This window comes from Hibiscus syriacus, unplaced genomic scaffold (assembly GCF_006381635.1).
Source record: "Hibiscus syriacus cultivar Baekdansim isolate YM2019G1 unplaced genomic scaffold, ASM638163v2 tig00111990_pilon, whole genome shotgun sequence".
Lineage (NCBI taxonomy): Eukaryota > Viridiplantae > Streptophyta > Magnoliopsida > Malvales > Malvaceae > Hibiscus > Hibiscus syriacus.
The window spans coordinates 623377-644748 of NW_024063231.1; the positions used below are offsets into that span (position 1 = coordinate 623377).

General features: G+C 34.7%; 1 protein-coding gene across 1 annotated transcript; it reads right to left on the reverse strand.

The window, feature by feature from the left end:
• Positions 1–11628: 11628 nt before the first annotated feature.
• Positions 11629–15421, reverse strand: LOC120173884 (E3 ubiquitin-protein ligase CHIP-like). Its single transcript, XM_039180926.1, has 8 exons — positions 15138–15421; positions 14980–15047; positions 14792–14855; positions 13896–13967; positions 12595–12728; positions 12315–12465; positions 12105–12215; positions 11629–12012 (listed from the first exon to the last, which is right to left on the reverse strand). Exons 1-8 carry the CDS (start codon positions 15252–15254, stop codon positions 11887–11889), a joined length of 843 nt encoding a protein of 280 aa, XP_039036857.1. The 5' UTR covers positions 15255–15421; the 3' UTR covers positions 11629–11886.
• Positions 15422–21372: the final 5951 nt, after the last annotated feature.

Consider the following 21372-nt stretch of genomic DNA (forward strand, 5'->3'; position numbering starts at 1 on the left):
ATGTTATTAGCATTTGCATGTTTTCATGAATTTAAATTATATCAAATGGATGTTTAAAAGTGCATTTTTAAATGGTTTTATAAAAGAAGAAGTGTATGTGGAACAACCTCCAGGTTTTGAAGATTCAAAATTTCCAGATCATGTTCTTAAATTGACAAAAGCTCTTTATGGTTTAAAAAAGCTCCTAGAGCTTGGTATGAAAGATTTTCAAATTTTTTAATTGAAAAAAGGTTTTTCAAAAGGAAAGGTTGACACTACATTGTTTTTTAAAGCATAAAGGTAAAGATTTATTATAGTTCAAATTTATGTTGATGATATAATATTTGGTTCTACTAATGATGTTCTTTGCCAAGAATTTCTAAGCTAATGCAAAGTGAGTTTGAGATGAGCATGATGGGGGAGCTCTCATTTTTCTTGGGACTCCAAATCAAGCAAAGAAAAGATGGCATCTTCATTAATCAAGCTAAGTACGTCAAAGTATGCTCAAGAAGTTTGGACTGGAAAATGGGAAACCTCATGACACTCCAATGAGCTCTTCAACAAAGCTTGACTTAGATGAAGGAGGTAATGTGTAGATGTTAAACTATATAGGTCAATGATTGGATATCTACTTTATCTAACTGCAAGTAGACCGACATTATGTTTAGTGTTTGCTTATGTGCTAGATTTCAATCATGCCTAAGGAATCACATTTACTAGCTGTTAAGAGAAATCTTTAGATACCTTAAGGACACTCCTAGTTTAGGACTTGGTATCCTAGAGACTCTAGCTTAGCTTGCATGCTTTTCTGATGCGGATTATGGAGGATGTAAATTAGATAGATATGCTGATTTCTTGATTTTCAAAGAAACAAAATTGTGTTGCATTATCTACCACTGAAGCGGAATATATTTCACCGGTAGTTATTGTGCACAAGTTTTATGGATGAAACAACAACTTTTTGATTATGGAATTGAAGTAGGTATTATTCCTATCAAGTGTGACAATACTAGTGCTATTTGTCTCACTAAAAATCCCATCCAACACTTTAGAACTAAACACATTGAAATTAGACATCACTTCATTAGAGACCATGTCACTAAGGAAGATGTAGTTCTAGAATTTGTTGATACTTTGCATCAATTAGCGGATATTTTTTACAAAACCCTTAGATAAGGAAAGGTTTTGGACACTTAGGAGAGAATTAGGTTTAACTGACCTATCTTCACTTAGTGTTTAAAATAATTCAGCACTTTAATAATACTGAAAAATGCTCATAATAGTAATTTTTGATTGCATTCATTGCTATTAGTTAGGGGAGTATTTTTCAATATATGAGTTGCCTACCACTAGAGAAGCTTAATTTAGCATTTTGTGTGCTTAAAAGTTAGATTAGCATTTTGGTGCAGAGGGAATCGATCCCCATGAGGGAACGATTCTCCTTTGAATGGGAACCGATTCCCCCCACAGGGGAATCGATACCCCCCTGGGGTTCTGTTAAAATCGGGCAGAACACCCCAAAACCCTTCCGCCGTTCTCTCTCTCAATTTCTCAAATCTCCATTTTTGCCTCAAATCAAAGATATTAATCGAAATTCGAATCAAATATCATCCTCTAAACCTGTTGGAATCATTAAAATCGTGCAAACAACATCTAAATCCCCTCAATCTTCATCTTTCAAGGTAAATTTTTCTAAACTCTCTATTCCATTGATTTTGAACATAGGATTAGTTTTAATTAGTTCTAGGTTGAAATAGTGATCGGGCATTGATTGATTAGTGATTAGAAACTAGATGTTTCAACTAATTTCATCAAAAACACAAGAATTTTCCAAATTTTTTTAAATTTTCGAAATAAAAAAAATGTTATTTTTCAAATTATTGTGTTTTGATTAAATTATGTTGTTGTTATGAAAACTATACATATATTGTTTCTCAAAACCATATTTTCAAAAGTTTTTCAAAAACTTTGCCCATTAGGATTGATTTAGAGAACCTTGAAATATTGAGGACTCAATTGAGTTTTGGGATTAATTGAATTGCATACATTTGTTTTTAAAATTGCAGGTTATCCAATCTATTCCGATTTCCTTCACCATGTCTAATCCTAAACGTGCTAGGTCTTCATCTAGTCGTTCTAGTTGTCAACCAAATCCACATCCAAATCCTCCTCCTATTCCTCAAAATCATATTCCAAATCTTGATCCTAACTTGACTATCCAAAATTCTTGTTGGTCCTAAAGATTATCGTTTATTGGTTTTACCAATATTTTGACTCATATAAGATTAGGGAAGAACATATCCCATCTCTTCAAGCTATGGTTGCTATTAACTTTAAATATCTCTCTATCTTGCACGAATGGAAATTTGATAAACTTTTCGAACTTGAACCCGTTGTCTATCATCAACTTGTTCGTATCTTCTACTGTAATGTCGTTTGTATCAAAAATCGTGACAAAACCAAAACCATAGGAGTACGTTCCTACCTCCTAGGTCAATATTTCCATCTTGATCCGGCTTACATAGTCAATGCCTTAGGCTTGGATAATGAAGGTTTATCAAATGAAAAACAAGTTTTAGGCTCACGATATAAACGAAATGATAGTGCAAGTGTTCTAGATCTTCATGAGTGTTTTCTTCATCTCATGATCACTTGGTGGTTTCGACCATCTGGGGTCATTATTCTACTCTCAGATCTTTAGATCTTTGGTGGTTGCATTGTTTTGAACACAACATAAAAATAAACCTTTCCGAGATTATCTTTGCTGAGATCGTTGAAACCGTTAACCTAGTGCCAAATAAGAAACTCTGTTCTTCACTAGTTTACGGTTGTATCCTTAGTAATCTATTTTCTAAAGCCGAGCTTCGAGTTGGTCTAGATACCGCTTTTCCTCTTAAGAAACAAATCAATCTTCTTTCTTTAACAAGAGCGGGATGGGTCAAAAATAAAGAAACCGGTGAATGGGTTCGATCTTCTGCAAGTACTCCGGGAGCTAGTTCTTCACAAGCTCCACTTGAAGCTGACGAAGATCCAGAATTTGAACAATTAATGAGGGATATCGATGAAGGCGAAGATTGAGCCTGAGCAACCTGAGGAGCACGCACAACAATCGACTCAAATGCCTCCATATTTTCAATCCTTTATGGAGACATTTGATTTCCGATATGTGACCATGGATTCGCGCTTTACTTCTATAGAGTCCCATTTATCCACAATGGGAGCTCAAAAATTAGAGATTCTCCCGAGAGATGCGCACAAACAACGCTTCAATGAATGAACGTATTGATGCACTCTCACACGAGATGACCGCTATATGAGCTTGTTTTCCTCCTCCTGATCCGGATATGTGATTAAATGTTTTACTTTGAACTCCAAACTTATTGTTTTAACATTTTGAATATTCTGGAATGTTTGAATTTGTGAATTGATTGATTGTGAATTTGTTTGGATTTATGGATGGTATGAACTTATATGTTTTGTGTGATTTATTCATTATTGCATCATTTACATCATTATATGACCAATTTTGCCATATCACATTGTTTATGAATATTGATTATGGAACTAATGGCTAATGTTTCTCTTGATTGTGATCTTAGTAGCTTATGCATACATATACCTAATCAATTGGCTAAATGATTTTCACGTTTCTTTGAATCTTTTTGATTTAACAAAAAGGGGGAGAAGTGTGTGTTTTTAAAATGATAAATGGGAGAAGTGTTAAAGTAAGGGGAGTAATTTCAAAACTTGATTTCAAAATCTTAAAATTACTAAAATGTTTTGTTATATCAAAAAGGGGGAGATTGTTGAAAACATTTTGATATTTCGATATAACAAATTAAGTTAAATGAATTTTAAGATTTTCCAAATGATTTTCTAAGTATATTCGATATAATTATTCGAATATCAAAACATTACTCCAAATATTTCAAAAATCATTTTTAATCCTTACTTAAGTGTAAAATTAAGTTTTAATCTTAAAACAATTTCAAAATAATCTTTCAAAGTATTTTCGAACCATTTCAAAGCCAAAAATTCCAGATTGCTCAGAGGGAACCGATTCCCCCCCAAGGGGGTATCGATTCCCCCTGAATGGTTTGGCTCCGAGATTTCCAGAATGCTCTGAGGGAACCAATTCCCCCATAGGGGGTACCGATTCCCCCCTGTTCAACAGTCGAAATATTTGAATTTTACACTTAGGGAACCGATCCCCTATGAGGGGGAACTGATTCCCCCCACGCTCCAAGCTGTTTTATTAATTGTTTTCACACTAAAATGGCTATATGATCTTCACTAATCATCCCCAACGTTCAGAAGTGATTCAAGGTGTATTTAAACAAGTTCTGAAGCCTTTGATCAACAAGAAATCATAGAGAAACAAGAGAGAAAGCATAAAACACCAAGTTTTTGCAAATCAAGCCAATTTTCCTTTCAATATTCATTTTGCTTTCAAGAACACCATTTGTGCTCATTTGTAATTATCTTTGAGTGTTCTTTTCTTGTTCTAGAATTGTGCAAACATCTTACCTTGTGAGGTTTTCCTTGTAAGTTTGCAAATTTGTAATCTTCTCTTTGGGAAAGAGTGTTCTCAAGAATTGGGATATATTCTTGAGGGTGTTGTAAGGTTATCTCTTTGGCCTCAAAAGAAAGAACAAATTAGTGAATTTGTTAGAAAATCCTTAGTGTGGATAGCTAAGGTAGTAGACGTAGACTTTGATTGAGAAAGTCGAACCACTCTAAATCGTTGTGCAATTACTTTCAATTTTCTGCAAAAGCTTCCACCAAATTTTTAATTGCCAATTCACCCCCCCTCTTGGCCAAATCCGTCAATCGATTAACTCAACAAAAATGGAGTTGCTGAGAGGAAGAACAGAACGGTGATGAATATGGTACGCAACATGCTTTCTGAAAAGCATATTCCTAAGACCTTTTGGCCCGAGGCAGTCAATTGGACATTGCATGAACTCAATCGTTTTCCAACACTTGCAGTGAAAGATATGACTCCCCAAGAGGCATGGAGTGGGGAAAAGCCTAAAGTTGATTACTTTAGAGTCTTTGGATGCCTGGAACATGTTCACATTCCTGATAGTAAAAGAACGAAGCTGGATAATAAAAGCTTCGAGTGCATTCTATTGGGGATAAGTGAAGAGTCGAAGGCCTACAGGTTATACGATCCCATTTCCAAGAAAGTTGTGATCAGTCGTGACGTGATATTTGATTAAAACAAGAGATGGACTTGGGTCGAGGCTAGTGGAGGTGCAAGTTTGGAAAATCTCGAATAGGGTGATGATGATAAGAGTGCTCAAAGTGAAGAAGAATGACGAGAAGAAGCTGCTGCAGATAATGGAGGTATGAAAAGTTTATCTTTTGCGGAAACACTAGAATCTCCACCAACATCAGAATCTGCAGAAACACCAGCATATAGTTCACCGAGTTCGGATGAAGAGAGAGCAAGAAGACGTCCTTCCTGGATGGAGGATTATACAAGTGGAGAGGGGTTGTCTAGAGATGAAGGTGGAAATAATTTGGCTATGTTTACATGTAGTGATCCAACCACATTTGAGGAAGCTTCTAAGGTTACGAAATGGAGGGCTGCAATGGATCTGGAAATGGAATCAATTTCAAAGAAAAATACTTGGGAGCTGACATATTTTCCTGGTGGGGCTAAGAAGATTGGAGTCAAATTGATTTTCAAAACAAAGTTCAATTCAAATGGTAAAGTTGATAAGTGTAAGGCTCGACTAGTGGCCAAGGGATACGCTCAACAACATGGAATTGATTATACTGAAGTTTTTTACTCCAGTTGCTAGATTAGACACAGTTCTTATGGTTGTTGCCATAGCTGCCCAAAATGGATTGAGCATATTTCAACTAGATGTGAAGAGCACTTTCTTGCACGGTGAACTGAGTGAGGATGTGTTTGTTGAGCAGTCTCAAGGGTATGAAAAGAATGGACAAGAGCACAAGGTGTATAAGCTAAAAAAGGCACTGCACGAGCTGAAGCAAGCCCCTCGAGCTTGGTATAACAAGACTGAAGCATACTTTGTCAGAGAAGGTTTTGAAAAGTGTGAATATGAACACACCTTGTTCATTAAATCAAATGAGGGAGGTAGATTTTTAATTTTCAGTATGTATGTTGATGATCTAATTTATACGGGCAACAATAAGAGCATGTTCGATGATTTCAAAACTTCTATGATGCACGAGTTTGATATGTCTGATTTGGGGAAGATGAGATAATTTTCTAGGAATGGAAGTACAACAGAATATTGATGGTGTGTATCTAAGTCAGAAGAAATATGCTCTAGAAGTGCTAGAAAAGTTTGGGATTGATAAGAGCAATCCTGTAAAAAATCCTATAGTCCCTGGTTCTAAGTTGACATGAGATGAAGGAGGAGTGAGAGTTGATGCCACTCTGTTCAAACAAGTTGTTGGCAGCCTGATGTACTTGACTTCAACCAAACCTTATCTCATGTATTCAGTGAGTTTAATTAGCAGGTACATGGAGAGTCCCACTGAAATGCATTGGCAAACAACAAAAAGGATACTTCGATACGTGAGAGGGACTGTGGATCTTGGAATTTTGTACAAGAAATAAGGGAACAAGGAGCTAATGGCCTACACGGATAGTGATTATGCAGGGGATACTGACGACAGGAAAAGTTCATCAGGGTATGTCTTTAAGCTTAGCTCTGGTGCTGTGGCGTGGTCCTCAAAGAAACAACCAGTTGTCACCCTTTCAACAACTGAACTGAGTTCATAGCAGCAGCTAGTTGTGCATGTCAAAGTATTTGGATGAAAAGAGTACTAGAAAAATTGGGGCAGGTTCAAAACAAGTGCACAACATTATTCTGTGACAATAGCTCGACGATTAATCTCTCCAAAAATCTAGTGATGCATGGGAGGAGTAAACACATTGATGTTCGATTTCACTTCCTTTGTGATCTCTCAAAGGATGGAATGGTGAAGCTGGTGTACTGCAGTTCACAAGAGCAAGTGGCAGATATCATGACCAAACCTCTCAAGCTCGATGTCTTCTTAAAGCTGCGAAATTTGCTTGGAGTCTCTAGTGTTCCTACTGTAAACTGAATGCAAAATGCAATCAGTTTAAGGGAGAGTGTTGAAGTTAGGCTTTTAGTTGTTTTACTGGTTTGTTAATAATCACTATTTGATAGGGTCATTAGCTTGATTTGATTTAATCTTCCAACCACTTACCACGTTTGTTACCACGTTTGTAGGATCTGAAAACGTGGCTACATATTTATCTTTCAGTTGTTTGTAAAGGCTTATAAATAGTCAAGCCTGATCTTAAATCGAATAAGAAGTTATTCTCCCAAAAGCTTGTGTATTTTTTATTTATAGTCTAAAATTCTACAGGATGTATCTGATTTTGAAACTATATAAAAAAGTTAAAAATTATAGATATTCATATTTACTGATAGTGCAAGATATCAAAGTATTAAATGTTTCGTCTTAGGTTCTGAAAAATGGTAGATGAAAAATTTAAGCACCTTTTTTGTTGTATATTGATGGAAAGGGCCAGTGGTCTAAATAAATATTTAATACGAATAAGCTTTAAGATTAAGCATTTCCATTTCAATATCTCCGAAGCCTTCTGGTGTCTAAAATTCGTGTAGTAATTTACTCTTGGTATTAAACAGAGTTGGTAGAATGTCTACCTCATCGCATTCGCCACTGACTGCCACTACAAGCTGCCATTGCAGTCCAATTTATTTGTTCGAATTTAATGTTTATTTTATATAAATATTTAAATGTTTTTATAATTAAATAAAAATGATTTCAATTAATAAATTACGAGTTTTAATATAAAAAAAAGAAAAGTTTGAAATATATGAATGTAACAATTTTTTGATTTTTAATAATTAGAGACCTTAACAAAACAACGACCTATAATCAAAAAATGAATTTATAACTTTTAATAATAATAATATCTTAAAATCGAAAGATCATTTGTGTATTTTACGCTGTACATGATTAGCTTACGTAAATATAAGACTGCTCGGGTATAATAATGGCGTGATAACATATTTCAGATATGATATACATCATATTTAATGAAATTGATGAAGGAAATTATAGTCTTCACGAAGTCATATTGAAGATTGGTGGTCTATTGTAAGTATTAATGGATCCGAATGGGCAATATATAATTATTTATATAAATTATTTTTAAGTCCATTTCAATTTTCATTCTATCTTATTTTAATTATTAAACTTAAAAAATATATTTTAATAATTTATATTATCAATTTATTATAATTTACGATTTAATAATTAATTTTTTTTTATTTTAGTAACGCGACATATTAGTCGAAAGATATAGATTTTAATTTGAAATCTGAATTTTAAACACAATATCAATATAACCCTAAATTTTATTTCATTCATTTTCATTTTCTTTAAAGAAAAAAAAACTTGAAAAAATTCTCCGCCCAAGATCCAAACAAAATCTCCTATCGCCGTCCACCCCATCACTAAATATGAATTGTTATTGTTGATAAACTCTTAAACTTTCTAATTTATCAAATTTTGGCATAATATTTATTAAAAAAATAGCCTCATATAATCTTATAATGATATAAAATACTAATAAATAATTTCTTTGGATACTTCTATTAATAAATTTTTTTTTTGATAGAAGTTGGAGGTCTCATTAAAAACTCCCTTCGTATTCTTCCACATACTTAGAAGTATGTTGAAGAACAAGGAAGGGAGAAAAGAGTGCCTCATATTTTATTAAATATAATACTAAGTACATGAGGTAACACCAAACCCACATACGGGAATAAACACCAATACAACCCATATCACCTAGAAATCTTACATCGTCAACCAAAAAGCCCCTAAATCACCTCAAGATGTAAGATAACATAACAACAACAAAAAACCAACAATTACAACCACAAACTTAAAAACGCCTCTGAATACAGCAGCCGAACAATCACAACCCAATTGGAGGATCAAGATCTAAAGAAATATCGCAATCTTCAGGAACCCAAGAATTAGGTTTGAAGGAAGGATCAACTTCATGCACCAAGATTTGAATAAATGATCCCCCCTTCAACTCCAACAACTCATTAATTCTCACTTGAGCGTTTGTGAGTATTTGGATTTTAGCCCGATCAAAAGACGAAGGGAACTCACAACTGTTATCGATTGCTATTAACTTGCCCCACTTAGTAGCTATGTTTTTGAAAGTATCCCAATTCCAAGCGTGAAAAGGAATACCTTCGCAAACTAGCCAACGCGCCGGCTCTCCACCACAAGGCTCTCAGACCAAGTTTCCACTCTGGAAAACCATTCTGCAAGAGTTTCTAACTTTCATCCTTCACGCATCTCAACGAATTAGAATCTTCAAAAACCATTAGAACTACATTTCCAGCAGCTCTCATAAGCGTGAAACCCGCTAGTCCTTTGGCTTGTATTTGGTTAGCAAGATTACCAATCTTGATAAAGTTCTTGCACCACCCCACAAGACAGTTAGACAACACATGAAGTTTATCTGCGTCCACAACACCCTCAACTTCACAGTGTTAATTGTCGGAAAAACTTCCAGCCCCGACTTACTATGAACAACTTTCGAGGACTTTCGCCAGTAAGACTGTCGGGGTTTATGTTTAGCCAAAGAGACTCTAATTTTGTTGCCGTAAATATGATAACCATTCATCTTAGAAATCGATGTCCTTGCTTCTTCAATTGTAGCAAAGCGAATAAACCCAAAACGAACCCATTCGAGTTTCTTTTTTTGGGAATGAAGGCATCAATAACTTGACCATGTGAGCCAAATATGGATCCAAGTTTCTTCCAATGGATCTTCTCTGGAAGGTTTTCGATAAAAATCGTGTAACAATCCTTTATGGACCCATTGCGAAAATCTGGTTGGCCTTCTTTCGACCGATTATAAAACCCATTTCTTCTTCTTCCCACCACTTCGGAAAATTTGCATCGGAATACCCTTTCGAATAGATCTCCTTGGCTCCACCATGATCAACATTAGCGACTGGAAGCGTTGGTGTTGCATGAACAAAAGACAGCTTTCCGTTCCTATGTTTCCCTTCTTGTGAGCATTTCTTCAAAGGACTGGATGATAGTGGATTTTCACCCGACCTCGCCGAAAATGATCCCGAATTTTGTTGATTTTGGGTTGAAGGAGAGTGTCTGTAAGTGGTGCCGTCGGACTCAACTATCCAACCCGCCTCACGTGCCAAGGCTGCCAAACATCGTTCTTAGCAGCATTCGGTGGAATAGAGAAGTTACCAAACTGTCTCAATCCGGCCAACAAGCGTCTGGTAAAAACTCTTCTTTGCGGTTTCCGTAACCTTGTCCTCTCCTTTTCATTCTCAATTTTACGATTGTCCTTACGGAGTAAGATGAAGAGGCTGCACCAGCGGATCCAGATTTCTTGAGAAGACTGCCTCGTGGAACTGCATTTTCCTTCATTTTTAAATCGTTAACCCGCTTATTCAACTCTGCCACTAATGCTTTAAGAGCCTTCACTTTCGCTTCTAATTCCTTGGCAGACTCCAGGGGGATATCACCAACTGCAACACGGCAGTCTGGTTCAAGCGGGAGATGAGAACTCCTAGACGATGAAGGAGGAACAATAGGAGGCCTCACGGAGGAAGCAGCCACCGCACCAGCTGAGTCAAACCCTCGAAGTTGGCTGGGTTGAGACGTTGGATGGGGTTCCATGGTGAATACTCAGCTGTACACCACTGCTCGACACAAGAGAAGACGGGATTAGGTCACGTTTAGGCACTGCGCTGGGTTGAGTGGCGGAGGCGAACTCGGACGGCTGGAGGCTTCGAAAATGATTATGTCCACTTCACTTCCCTTAACAAAAACAAATAATCAATAAAAAATCAAATAACAATGTCAAAGGGATTGTTAATTCTGCAATATCCTAAACTTGATTTAAAATATTTGATGGGTCCAAGATATTATATTAGATCATTGAGGCGATTAATAAAATTAAAACAAAACAAATATATCAAATTACTTTTAAAACCATCCATAATGTATAGAAACACTAGAGTATAAAAATGTTTATATCTAAGTTCAAAATATGACCAAGTATAAATCAAAATGTTAATTGAGTTTACACAAGCTAAAATAGGAGTGATGTGCTATGAATGCATATGTTCACCACAGTAAACCAAATACAAATACAAATCAATATTTGGATTTGATTTTTGTGTCTTTCTTTTAATTTGATAGATTAAAAGAGTGTCAATAAATACTAGAAATTATATTAAATCTTTGGAGATCAAAATACAAATCATAATTGAGGACTCGTATGAGTAATTAGGGACTTATTTAACTAAAAGTAAAGTATAAGAGTTTATTTAAATAAAGTATGATACTTTAAGGGCTTGTTTAACATATTAGAGAAAAGCCCCCATGTACTTGATCCTATAGTAGCTCAAACTAGTAATTTGATATGGACAAACTATATCTTCTTCCTACACCAAATCAATTGATAAAACATATATGCAGTCTCATGCAACTCATCATGTTTAAAAATAAATTGACCTCTGAACCAGATATTAGTCTATACTAAAGCCAGTTCAATAATCATTTATAAACTACGAAGAATCAAGTTTTATGTAAAAATAGAATATTTCTTTCTAGTTACATGGAACCCTTGGATGAATTAGTTTTGACAAATATGTACAAGGTTAATTGTTATGACAATAACTGTACAATTTCAACGGATGGCATGCCATGGCATTTTACACACTCAAGCCTACGTAATAATAGCTTAAACCAAAAATCAATGATTTATACCAAACACAGATAATGCAGACTAACCTATTACTTCGGAATATTTCACTCTGCAGCTAAATCATTGGCATGTCCAGCAAAACTACAACAATATTCCACCGTTTAGTCCATTTTGTAAGCCCAACCGTGCTTATCTAAATATGCTTGGACTGCTTCCTTTATTGCCAAGTTCGGAAAAAGCTGGGATTGATCGAGCGGTTCACGTGTGATTGGATCAAATTTACCAACCTGGTATCCATCAGGAAAACCATTAATTTTTAGCGTGAAAATAATGACAGAAGATAATTCAAACAACAGCCCATAATTCCAAAGCAAGTCACCTTCTGAAGATGCTCAAGGATCACTGCTCTCTCATACGTAACTCCACTCGGAGTAATAACAGGATCACGGAAAATATCAAATGTGATTTTACAACACAAGTGATCCGGCACCTGAAATTTTCCATCATATCTCCAACAGAATGCAAAATAGCATGTATAATTGAAAACAAAAACAATATGCATAGAGTGATAAGAAAACCACATTCTTACCTCCCCAGGGATGTCAGCTTCACCAACTTTCCTAAACACACGTCTCAGAGCATCCAATTGTTTTATATGAGAAACACCAGCCTCGTCTAAGAAACCTTCTGGTTGATCATCAAGGAAATATTTTTCTCTAAGAGCAGTTTCACAAGCCTCCCTGCAAAACATAGGAAAAAACAGCATGAAGCAAAAAGAAAAAAAATTATGAACAACTCTCCATCAAAAACTTGAACAGAGGTAATCATTCCCCTCGAATCAAATGTCTAAACTCACAAGGATGACATACATCAAACTTTGCAATTCCCATGAACGCTTGGAAGATGCATGCTCCCACAGCAAGTATTTCGCTTTTGCAAGCTCCTGCCAAATCTCATCTACCATATAACCCTTTGGATTTGCACCCCTTCCAAGATCCAATGCCTACACAAGCAAATTAGTTTTTAAGTGAATATGATGCTTGTATAAACAAATGTTACACTCAATTAAGTTCATTTATATAATTTTTCGTATGTAAGGCATAAAAACTGCAGGTCCACAGTACGGATTCCGAAAAAAAAAATTATTAAAAACTTCCACATTCAGCATCAAACATTATAGTTCATAACCCTAAAATATTAGAAACACAAAGGAAAACCATACATCAGATGCCAATGCATGGTTCATTAGCTTAAACTTTATAGGAAAATCATCAAAATTGACAAAAATAAATCCCACAACAACCAAGCCATGCATTATGAAGCAACTGCTTAAATCCTCAATAGTTGAGTCTACTGATAGTATTCATCCTCTCCTAAACCAACATCCATGCATCAGCAAAAACTAATAGCGCAGGCTAATAAGACCTGGTCATTATACTATTCACAAAACTGACTGCATTGAAAGCAAAATATGAACTAATACTAGAACTATTTTCCACACTCATAACATAGATCCAACTATGGTTGACATAGTAGACCTCAAATTCATCCACACAACTTCCAAGCTCAGTGACATAGAAAAGACCAAGCTTGACAAATGCAAAAGCTAATAAAGAATCTGCAAAATATCTGGCAAGACAATGTTTCCTGTGCAAAAAAGAATGGTACAAAAAGGAAAACTCTCAGATTCATCCCAAATTAAAATATACTTTTAGTTATATTTTTCTTGCTCATCAACACCCCCTTTCCCAACCAAATCTCATATCTTTTCGTCAAGGATCCAAGTTTATATGATAAACTATACCAAATAAAGCCATCATAGCAGACAAAAGTTAAACAAAAACTTCTATTTCTCACATGACTTGGAGTTCCTATATCCATTATAAGCACCACAGAAAAAGAAGAAACAAAACATGAAGATGCATAAACACTACACTGAAGATAAAGATCCAGCAATTTCCATGCACTGTAAGAGAAAATAATAACATGGACATACATGCACATTATATGAGAGGGTGAACAAGCCACAAAAAAGAGTTGCATGTATTGACTTCAAAAATCTCAAGTAAAAGAGATAAAAAAAATCCAAAATGCAACCTAACAAATTAAAGCGTTTCATGGATATCATTCCTGATTCTATATAAACAGAGATTCATCATGGCATCTATACCTTTTGTAGTTCCTTGACACCTTCATCTAATTCTTTCTTCTTAAGAAAGGCAAGTCCCAACATGTAGTGTGCCTATCAAGTAACCAGATGTAAGTGTCCTCAGACAGTAGCAATAGTAAAAGATAAGGTACACCGTACACATAAAGCATAAACTACGCCAAACCACAGTTTTATGTTACCAAGCAAGGAACACATGAAAATGAACATAACTACGATTCTACGAAGTTAAAACCATCAGCAAAAAGTTTAGCAAGTTTGAACAAAAGAGGTTACATGTGAACATTTATGTAATAAAATGAAAAATTTTATCCTAGTTGACAATTTCCTTCAAGCCACTAATGAATGATGCCCCACATTGCTAAATCAAATATCACTGTCACCTTGGAAAAGAAGAAAAATGCTAGAAAAAAATATCTCCATTTAGATTCTGCATTGGATATTAAGTTAAACAACCAAAGACAATTGATAATCTGAAGAGTTCCAAAACAGCTTAGGATTGGCTTATAACGTAAGACTAACATACTGCAGCGTCCTTAATTTTGTTTCAACCCATCCCGATCCCCAGCTGTATTCGGATTTAAAATTGCTGCTTGAAAGTGTAGTAAATAATTAAACTTTACTCATTCTCTTAAATCCTTACAAAATAATTAGAGAATGAATTATAACTCAATATCAGGCTGGCATGAAGCTTCAATCACCTTAATACTAGCCTGATACATATGCATATTGTTCCACTAAAACATGATTTCGACAAAAAACAACAACGGCCCCAAGGCAACAAAGAAGTCAAATTTCAAGACATGGATGGGTCATGGGTGCGTGAAATTTCATGATAACTAGACGCGCATCATATTCCAAGAATCACCATAAGGGAACAAGAAATGAAAGGAGATTACCTTGAAGGAACTGTGGTCAAGCTGAATAGCTCGCCGGCAATCCTCTTCCAATCTCGACCAATCACTGCGTGATACCAATATTCAAATGAAACTAAGAAAAGAGAAACATTTCAAAAACCTAATTTTCCCTAGAAAAAGCAGTTATATATATATATATATAATTACTTATAAAAGGATTGAATACATACTTCCTCTTGCGATGGCAAAGAGCGCGATTCGTCCAATATACAGGAACATTAGGGCATAAAGTAATCGCCTTTAAACCCAGAAAAATACACCATTTAATAAAGACAACAGAAATTCAAGAAAATTATATTACAAATAAAAGAAGGAAAAGGTTTTAAACCTCAGTATAAGCATCGATGGCAGCCGCAAAACGATCTTTCTTAAAATAAATGTTGCCATCTTTCCTCAATTGCTCGGCTTGTTTGGCTGCTGCGCTCAATGCCGAATTCGAAACCATTCTCTTTCTTTCCTTCTGTTCACCGTAAAGCGTAAACCGATGATCTCTTCGTTTTCCTTATTCCCCCCTCTAGAAGCTTCTCTTTACAAAGAAAAGAATTTTCTTTCGTGTTATATATGCGGAAAATGAAAAGACGGAAGCAGAAAGCGGCTTCGAAGAGGATTCAATATCGTTCCAGGTGAAAGCAACCTCTAAACGCCCAACCCTCCTCTCTTTTATCCATTTTAAATTGGGTAAACGACAAGTTTGGTTTCCTTTGTTTCAATTTTGTTTCAGTTTTGATCCTTGAATTTGAAGAAGTTACTTTTTTTTATCAATTTGTTAAATTTTAATCATTAAGTCATTAATTCCAATAACATTAATGATTCGATATATTAGTAAAACTATTAATTTTTTACTTGATTGCGTATAATTTATAAACACTTGTGTATATGTGTAATTGCGTATGATAATAAATTATCTTATTACACATATACATAAGTATTCATAGGTCACATATCAATAATTTGTTCATTCCAATTACATTGATTCGCGAGTATGATTGAGTCTTTGCTTCATACCCTCTCTTAATTTAATTAGTTTTTTACTATTAAATTTTATTTTAATACATCATCATTAACTATTATAATATAATTAAAGACTGGAATGTCATATATCATATTCAATCAAACCCCAACCAATAATCGAATAAAAATAAATAGACAGTCGATATTTGTGTGAAGAAATAAAATGCATTAACAAATGATCAAATAGTAGTATGGAATAGACTTATTGATATTGTGATATATTGATATGGTTTAAAATCTGATCTAATGAAATGATACATTTGTAGATTTTTTTTAATCTTGTTTATCATTAAAATCGACCTGATATTTTTATTTGGGAGCAAATTCATTGTGATAAGGTGTTGTAAAATAAAGAAAATAAAATAAGAAGAATAACAAGATATTTGAAAATATAGATTAAATTTATAAGATTTTCTTGTTGAGTTGAAAGGCTAAAGAAAAAGATCAAATTTTATGTTTTATAAGTGTCGTAACCGTCATTCAGGTGGGTCCGAAATTAGGCTTCGACTTAAATAAAACATTTTAGAGCCGCCACCGATCATTTTTATAAAAAAAATTAGGTTGACCGGACACCTTAAATTAGCATCTTACATGATCTATTTTTTACCAGAAAAATGTCGGATTCAGGAGTCAGTTACAGTCAAGGAAGGATTATTACCCTTATACTGTCCTTTTGGTACCAGTTTAATTTTCTGGTTGTCTTAATTGCGAGAATTAAAAGTTAAACATAAATTTAAATATTCGATTCAAATTACTTACCCTTGATCGATTAAAATTGACCTAAAACATCAAATCCGTGTTAAATATTAAAGCAAAACAAAATTAAATAATAAAGAACAATTTAAAATTAAAATTTAACTGTAAAAAATTTAAAATTAGGGGTCAAATTGGCATTATTCGAGAGCTACAAGAAAGAATCAAAGTTAAGAGGGGTCAATTTGTAAAATATAGGAAATTAAAACGGGGACTAAATTGAACAAATTTGAAATTTAAAGGTAAATTTATAACAAGTAACTAAGATTAATTACACTTTAAACTAAGGGTACTGCGGAAATAATTAAAGTATTTTTTATTTACACCCAAGCCCCCTTATAAATACCCCAAAATAACAAAAAAATCATTTTCATCTCATAACTCCAAAAAACAATTTTTCTTTCCTAAAAATGCTCTCCCCTTCTCCTCAACCGACCCCGATGATCGACCACCGCCCGGTGGCCATCCGTCATTGCTTCGTCGCTCCTGTCATCGCCGCTAGTGGCCGGAAAAACTAAACTACCCCCAAAAGATTCCCCTGGAGCCCGTAAACCTAAAGCCGAAGCGAAAATAACCTAAAACTGCCCCCACCGACGTAGATCTAAAATGAAAGGTATCGGGTTTTACCTTTCTGTCGTGTAACACCCATCTCCCGTATACCGTTATATATATGAGATACAGATGTCACATCACTTTTAAACCAGTTTCCCATTTGAAAATCCGTACAATTTTGTTTCATTTTATAAACTATTATAATGTACTTATAACGAAAACATGCATTAAACTTGCATATACAATAAAAACAAATGATTTACATTTCACCGTTATAAATTAGTTTAATTCAATTTTTCAAAGCGTTTTTACTAAACCTATTACATGCCAACCAAAATATATCAAAAGTAGACAAGTATGTCATATTGTTACTGATGAGGTGACTCTAACTTGATGTCTGACGATTTCCTTACTCAGCTAGTATTCCACCTACGCGTGAAATAAACACACGTTAAGCATTACTTAGTGAGGCATAATTAATCACATGTAAAGTTCTAAACAAAAATTAATTCCCATATGGAAATTCATACACTTAGTATGAATTTCTTATCATTTTGGCACACAAGGTACCCAATACGAAAATTCAAACACTTAGTATGAATTTCTTATCATTTTAGAACACGAAGCGCCCTATACAGAAATTCCTACACTTAATATGAATTTCTTATCATTTTAGCACACGAAGCGCCCTATACGGAAATTCATACGCTTAATATGAATTTCTTCTCATGTTAGCAAACGAAGTGCCCTATATGGAAATTCATACACTAGTATGAATTCCTTCTCATGTTAGCACACGAAGTGCTCTATATGGGAATTCATACACTTAGTATGAATTCCTTCTCATGTCAACACACGAAGTTCCCTATATGGAAATTCATACACTTGTATGAATTCCTTCTCATGTTAGCACACGAAGTGCCCTATATGGTAATTCATACACTTAGTATGAATTCCTTCTCATGTTAGCACACGAAGTGCCCTATATGGAAATTCATACACTTAGTATGAATTCCTTCTCATGTTAGCACACGAGGTGCCCTATATGGAAATTCATACACTTAGTATGAATTCCTTCTCATGCTAGCACACGAAGAGCCCTATATGGAAATTCATACACTTAGTATGAATTCCTTCTCATGTTAGCACACGAAGTGCCCTTCTGGTAATCACCATACATACATCAATATTTCATACCATTATGACTATTATAGCATATACGTACATAATTAAAGGCACTCACCTGGTTTGCCTTGCTTATATATCTAAACTGGGAAGATGATTACTTCGGAACTTGACCCTTGCCTTACTTAACTCGGGAACTTGATTTTGATCTATCCCATATTCATTAAATACATGTATAATATCAATTTTTAGTGTATTTCCTAATAATCATAACTTAAACATTAATCAAAAGTACTTATTATTAACCTTTTTACAATAATATCAGCATAACTTAAAATTTATGGTTCCTCAGTATCGATACTCCCATAATAGTATTGATACTACCCTACTATGGTACCGATACCCCCTTCCATTATCAATACCAAAATTAGATTCGATGTGGCTCAATATCGATTCCCATACCATGGTATCAATACTACTATAATATGGTATCGATACCCTATATGGTGTCGATACTAAAATCAGGTTCGATGTTACCTGGTATCGATACCCTTACCATGGTATCGATACTACCTCGTTCGGTATCGATACTACCTCGTTCGGTATCGATACTACCTCATTCAGTATCGATACTTCTCATCTAATTCAGCCTAATTTTTGCCTATAGTATCGGTACTACTCTATCAGAACTGATACCCATTCCCAGATTTTCCAGTTTTTAACCCGATACATACCTAATTTTGGCTAATTTTCCTCTCATTTACATCTAACAATACTATGTAACTCTTCTCTACTTAACCATACTAACTATCCTTCATTTAGACACTTAAAACATCTAATATTCCTCAATAACATTTGATTCTAAGAATCACACCAAAATTTCTAACTTGTTTTTACGCTTATCCAATGCTTTTAATCTTTCATTTACCTCTTTGACAAGTCAAAACTACTAATAATCATCTATAAATACCAATATACTAACATATCATAATAAAACTCATTTTCTAAAATCTCATTTGTTTCCCTTATCTCATTGTTTTAATCCCATTTAAACCTTCCTTAAGCTTCCATTATATACAAGGATTTAATAACCAACAAAAATTGAAGGAATAAACCATTAAATTGAAAACTTACCTTTAGCTATGGGAGAACTCTTCTACGGGGGAAAGAGGAAAAAGAAGAAAGAGAACTTTTTGCAACCTAATTCTCTTTTCCCCTATTTTAAATACCAATATAAAAATACACTTTAATTTCTCTTTCATTTAAAAGACTATATTGCCCTCTTAATAATCCATTATCACAATTTAGTCTAAACTAATAATCCTAATCATTATCATCCTATATGATTTAATCAAATAAATCCTCCTATTTTTGAAACATTTCAATATAGTCCCTAAATTGATATTTAGGGGCATTACAATTCTCCCCTTAATAAAATTCATCCTCGAATTTTTAAAGAAGTACCTGAAGCAAAAAGATTTGGAAATTATTTTTTCATATCCTCCTCTCTCCCCCAGGTAGCCTCTTCTACCTTATGATTCTGCCAAAGCACTTTGACCAACGGAATCCTTTTGCTACGCAATTCTTTGGTTTCCTTAGCCAAGATCCGTACTGGTTCTTCCTCATAAGTCAAATCTGGTCGGATTTCTATCTCTTCAGGAGTGATAACATACGAGGGATCTGATCTATACCTCCTAAGCATCGATACATGGAAAACATTGTGGATCTTGTCCATATCCGGAGGAAAGCTAATTGATAAGACACAGGTCCAACCCTTTTTAATATCTCATACGGTCTAATAAATCTCAGACTCATCTTTCCTTTACGCCCAAAAAGTAATACCTTATTCCAAGGTGATACTTTCAAAAATACTTTGTCTCCCACTTGATATTCTATTTATTTCCTTTTCAAATCTGCATATGACTTATGGCGATCTGAGGCTATCTTTAAATTGCTTTGGATAATTTTCACTTTATCATCCATATCTTTCATCAAATCTAGCCCGACTAGATCTCGATCCTTTAGTTCAAACTAATTTAAAGGTGTTCGGCATTTTCTCCCATACAGAGCTTCATACGGGGCCATCCTAATACTCGATTGATAATTATTATTATACGTGAATTCTGCTAACAACACGTACTTATCCCATGATCCCTTAAATTTCATCACACATGCCCTCAACATATCTTTTAATATTTGAATAGTTCGTTCTGATTGCCCATCTTTTTGTGGATGAAAAGTTGTATTAAAGTTCAATAGAGTACCCAATGACTCATGTAAGGACCTCCAGAATCTTGAAGGAACCTTGGGTCTCGATCAGACACTATCAATAGCGGTACTCCATGCAATCTCACTATTTCTTTTATATACAACTCCGTAAACTTATTCATCGAGTAGTCTACTCGCACCAGAATAAAAGGAGTTGTCTTGGTCGGTCAGTCCACTATTACCCTTATCGAGTCCTTTTTATCTGGTGACAACGGTAGCCCCAAAACAAAATCCATCCTTACTTGTTCCCACTTCCACTCAAGAATAGATATAGGCTGCAGTAACCCGGATGATACCTGATGTTAAGCTTTCACTTGCTGACATGTTAAACATTTAGCAACAAATTATGTTACTGCTCTTTTCATGCCAGGCCACCAATAACGACTCTTCAAGTCTTAATACATCTTATTCCCGCCTGGGTGCATAGTCAAAGGGCTATAATGGGCTTCACAAAGAATATCTCTCCTCAAATCGTCATCATCGGGAATGCAAAGCCTTCCCCAGTAATATAAGTATCCATCATCTCTTATCTCAAAATCTTTGTTCTCTTCTTTTTCAACCTGAGCCAATTTTATCAAACATTTCTTATCTCGCCCTTACATCTTATTTACTCGATCCAACAACATCAGTTTTAACTTTAATTTGGCAATCAAAGCACCATCTTCATTCACAGACATACGTGCGTCTAAAGCCCTTAAAGCTACAAAAGTCTTTTGACTGAGTGCATCCACTACCGCATTAGCTTTTCCCGGATGATAATCGATAATCAAATCATAATCTTTCAAGAGCTCAATCCATCTTCTCTACCTTAAGTTTAGCTCTTTTTGAGTTAACATATACTTTAAACTTTTATG